The sequence below is a fragment of the Phaethon lepturus genome, unplaced genomic scaffold (assembly GCF_000687285.1).
Source record: "Phaethon lepturus isolate BGI_N335 unplaced genomic scaffold, ASM68728v1 scaffold14009, whole genome shotgun sequence".
Classification (NCBI taxonomy): Eukaryota; Metazoa; Chordata; class Aves; order Phaethontiformes; family Phaethontidae; genus Phaethon; species Phaethon lepturus.
In genome coordinates, this window is record NW_010561338.1 from 54,513 (window position 1) to 58,381 (window position 3,869).

At 43.5% G+C, this 3,869-nt stretch overlaps 1 protein-coding gene across 1 annotated transcript in view; it reads right to left on the reverse strand.

Moving 5' to 3' along the window:
- The window catches only part of LOC104626145 (receptor-type tyrosine-protein phosphatase O-like), a gene marked incomplete at its 5' end in the record, with an annotated part of 6,844 nt that extends 3,034 nt beyond the window's left edge, over positions 1 to 3,810 (reverse strand). Inside the window, 2 exons of the mRNA XM_010293985.1 lie at positions 2,046 to 2,200; positions 3,688 to 3,810. Coding sequence (XP_010292287.1) covers positions 2,046 to 2,200; positions 3,688 to 3,810 — 278 coding nt within the window. The remainder of the gene's footprint in view (positions 1 to 2,045; positions 2,201 to 3,687) is intronic.
- Positions 3,811 to 3,869: the final 59 nt, after the last annotated feature.

Sequence of the window (3,869 nt, forward strand, 5' to 3'; positions counted from 1 at the left end):
GAGACCCGCTCGGCAGCGGCTGCTGCACAGAGGTGGCTGGGGTGTGTGGAACCCGCGTGGTTCAGTTCCACAGCTCCCCACACTGCAAAGCCCTCGGCTTTGCAACCGCACTGCCGCAGCTCAGCCTCACAGGGCAAACCACCCAGAAGGGTCTACGCTCTGGGACTTAAGTATGCCTTGGAAGCGCGAGACAGAAGTAGTCAGCAGCCACTCAGCTGCCAAAATCTTCATCCCTGCAAAGGGAAGCTTAGTGGCTAAAGACACACTGTTTTTATTTAGAGATTCTAATGTGCTTGTAAATCCTTGCATCGTGATTCCACAGGTAATGCTTGAGTCTGATTTCATTATGAGTGTGGGTTTAGAGGTTTTATAGAGGTTTTATAGAGCTTCACATAGATTCCCAACATCATCTCTAAGGATAGAAGTGTGTGTCTTAGCAAAAGTTTGTTCTGCTGTCTTGTATCATTTTTCAGAAAAGCCTTGGAAGTATTTGCAACGAAGTGCAACAGTTCATCTCAACACAGTTCAACATAGATTTCACTAAACAGGGCTGTTTTTTTCTGCTTGTGTTTAAAAAAAAAAGTCAATATCTCGAATGAGATTAATACAATGGAGCTTTTGATCTACTTATTTGATTCATCAATTGATAAATTCATAAATAACAAATGGAGAAGTTGTAATGATGTCAGTTCCATGCCATCTTTAACATTTGAGAACAATTGTTGTAGGAGTTGATCTATACATTCTTTCTTCCCCTCTTCCACTAATTTCATAGCATTGCTGCTTTTAAAGTATGTGGTCTAAGACATTCCGTATACTCTAAAATTACTACCTGAAAACCCCTCTCTCTGCGGCCAGAAGCATCCTAATTAAAAAGAAAATACTACAGTTGTTACCCAGCTCTCTGACGCTTGTTTCTATTCCTTCCCAGAACTATTAAGTGCTATATGAGAGGCTTGATTTCACAGCACTACATATAAATCTCTTCCGTGGCTTACTGCACCTTTCTGGATATTAGGATTCCCAGAACAATACCCCCTACGAATTCCTCCATTAAGTGGCAGGGGAGGGCTGCAGGACTTACTTTTACAAATGCTGTTGTTTTGCACTCCAGTAGAACACTAAGTGCCATATCTGGAAACTAGCAACGATATTGGTATAAAAGACTGTTTTCTGGGAAGGAGCTCTTGAAAGCATGCAGAGTGGTGGCAAGAGGGATTCACCAAGCCTCGACTTCTATCAGGAGCGTGTCATCATACTGTACACGCATTCATCCATTGCAACCTATTTACGTATTTCTGAGAAATCTGTTGCGAGTAGCTCTCGCACTGGGAGCCACAAAGGGCTTTGAAGTCAGTTGGGAGCATTGCATCAGGAACCAACCTGGTATGATATCATCACGAACACGGCAGCTGCCCCCAGAGAGGCCGAGTAGGTAAGCATCTGAATAAACCTCCAGGTGACACACACGAGATAAATCTGATTGATAGCATATAAAACAACCTTTCTCAAAAAAACCCCCACCAAAACCAAAACCTCAAAAAAATCCATATATGGGTTATTATGGGGTACTGGTATTACTGTTAGCACAGGATAGTGCTCTTCATGTCACCTCCAGAATGCACTGAAAGCCGAGCAACCAGAGGAGGAGGATCTGCGTGGAGACACGCTTCTGCAGGGGAGCAGCGCTGCGGCGGGCGGCTGGATGGACTGCGCTGCCCGTATCGTGAAGGTGTGGAAACGGGAGGGCAGGGACAGGCTCTGAGCAGGTGTCAATCATCAGGATGGCCTCCTGAAGCCACGTGTTTATAACATCCAAAGAGATGACTCTCCTCTAGAAAGCAATGCCTTCAAGTCTATGGCTGCAGGCTGAAATCCCAGCCCCACCGTAGTCAAAATGGGGGCCTAATCCTTTACCCTTAACGCCAGAGAGAACCGTCTCCAGCTAACAGGTAAGCAGAGCCCCAAGATCTCCCCTTCCAACGGTTTTCCAACTGATTTAACAAGTTACATCCTTCAGTTCTCCATTTCCTTGAAGCATTTACCTGCAGTGTACGACCATGGGGCCTTTGCTCTTTGCCGACTTCTGCCTGACCATCTGTACGAACTGGAGGATGCTTTCAGCAGCGTTGGTCGTGGGCACACCGTGGTCTGGCCAGGCAGTGTAGTTAAAATGCATCACGTCTTGCACCTCATCAGCCTAACGGGAAAAGCAGAACAGCAGCATGTTCACAGGAGCTTTAACAGTGCAGTCACGCTCAGTCAGACTGAGGGTTTTTTGTCATTTTGTTGTGGTTCCCACCCCCCCAAATACAGCCTAAGAAAGTAAAGACAGCCAAAAAAGTGGCAATGAATTTACGTGTTATGTGATCAAAAAGGGGAGGGGGTATAAGGCCATCATGATCAAAAAGGCATGAACCCTTGCTTCTGGGTTTGGGATTTGATTTTTTTGCTTTTTTCCCTTACAGTGGTTCGATTTTATTTGCTTTTAAATCAAGAACTGTTGCATTTTTCAAGTTCAGGCTTTCTTCCTCTTTCTGTTCCATTCCCTCTCCTTTTCTCATTTTGCTACAGATAAAGAACAACGCTGTTGGCAAACAATCAAGACGGGACTCTTGAGAGTTTTTCTTCTCAAATTTCAAAGAAAACAAAATACCCAAAGGGAAGAAAAAATTATTAGAGGGGCAGAGGAAATATTTCAATAAATGCCCATTATTATAAAAAAGGTTTATAATACTAAAAACTCTAGTGGCTTTAGGTGAAATAAGATCCTCAACATGATTAATTTTGTCTTTGAGACTTAAATGAACTCAAAACATGGGGAGGGGTGGGGGGTGTCATCACCAAAAGCCATGGCAAGCAATGCTTTTGCAGTAATCCCTCTCCAGTCACAGGCACCAGCAGATCTTCAGGCAAAGGACCCAAAGCTACCCTGGGTTTGGTAAAGGACAGTTTACCTGAGCTGCAAACTGCAGCCTCGTCATTATTTTCAATGGATACCAACATCCAACACATCGTGTTTTATGCATTTGCACTCCTAACCTGCACCCTGTGCGCGCTTTATAACCCAGCCAGGCATGGCTGGGTAGGACTGAGGTCCTGGGCCAACGCTGACGTGCCAGTGCTCAGCTTTTTTCATGTCCCCTCCATACCCCTCACCTCTCCTTCACAAGCTTTTGCCTGCAACGAGCTGGTGCAGAAAGCAAAGCTGAAAGAAAATGCTTGAAAATCTGAACAGCTTTAATTCGGAAATCATATGCTTTCACGGGTGTTTCAATACTTTATAGGGATATATGAATATTGCAGAATTGCCCTTTTGAAAAATATTTTCAGTTTCTACATTGATATTTTTCAAGTTTTGAATAGCTTATAGCAAGAAGATATGCCCGAGATAAAGAAAAGGATTTTACACGTTTGTTTTCACTAATTATTGGCAGCACAGAAATGTCTAGAACTCTGGTCTTACTTTTGTTTCAGTCTTGCACTTTGCTGAGAAATTCACAGAGACAACTATTTTAGGGGAAAGTTTTGTGATTTAGCCATTTGCCTATTTGGGGTGAGGGTAGGGCCATCAATCTTTCTCTTAGGTGTTTCCCACTGAATGCCAGAAATGGACAAAAGTTAAAGAAGGCTGGACCGAAATCACTCCCAGTCTTTTAGCAGGGCTATGCAAACTGTTTCACTTACATAGCTAATTCGGAAATTCCTATAAACCCAGTCTGTGTGCTCCTCCTCGGACAGCATCTCCACTGTGATGTCCCCATAGGCAACAGGATCTTCTGTGAAAGGCCAGTAGTGATCACATTTCACCTGAAAGGGAAATAAATACATACATATTTGTATTTACAGAAATTATAATTATATTATAT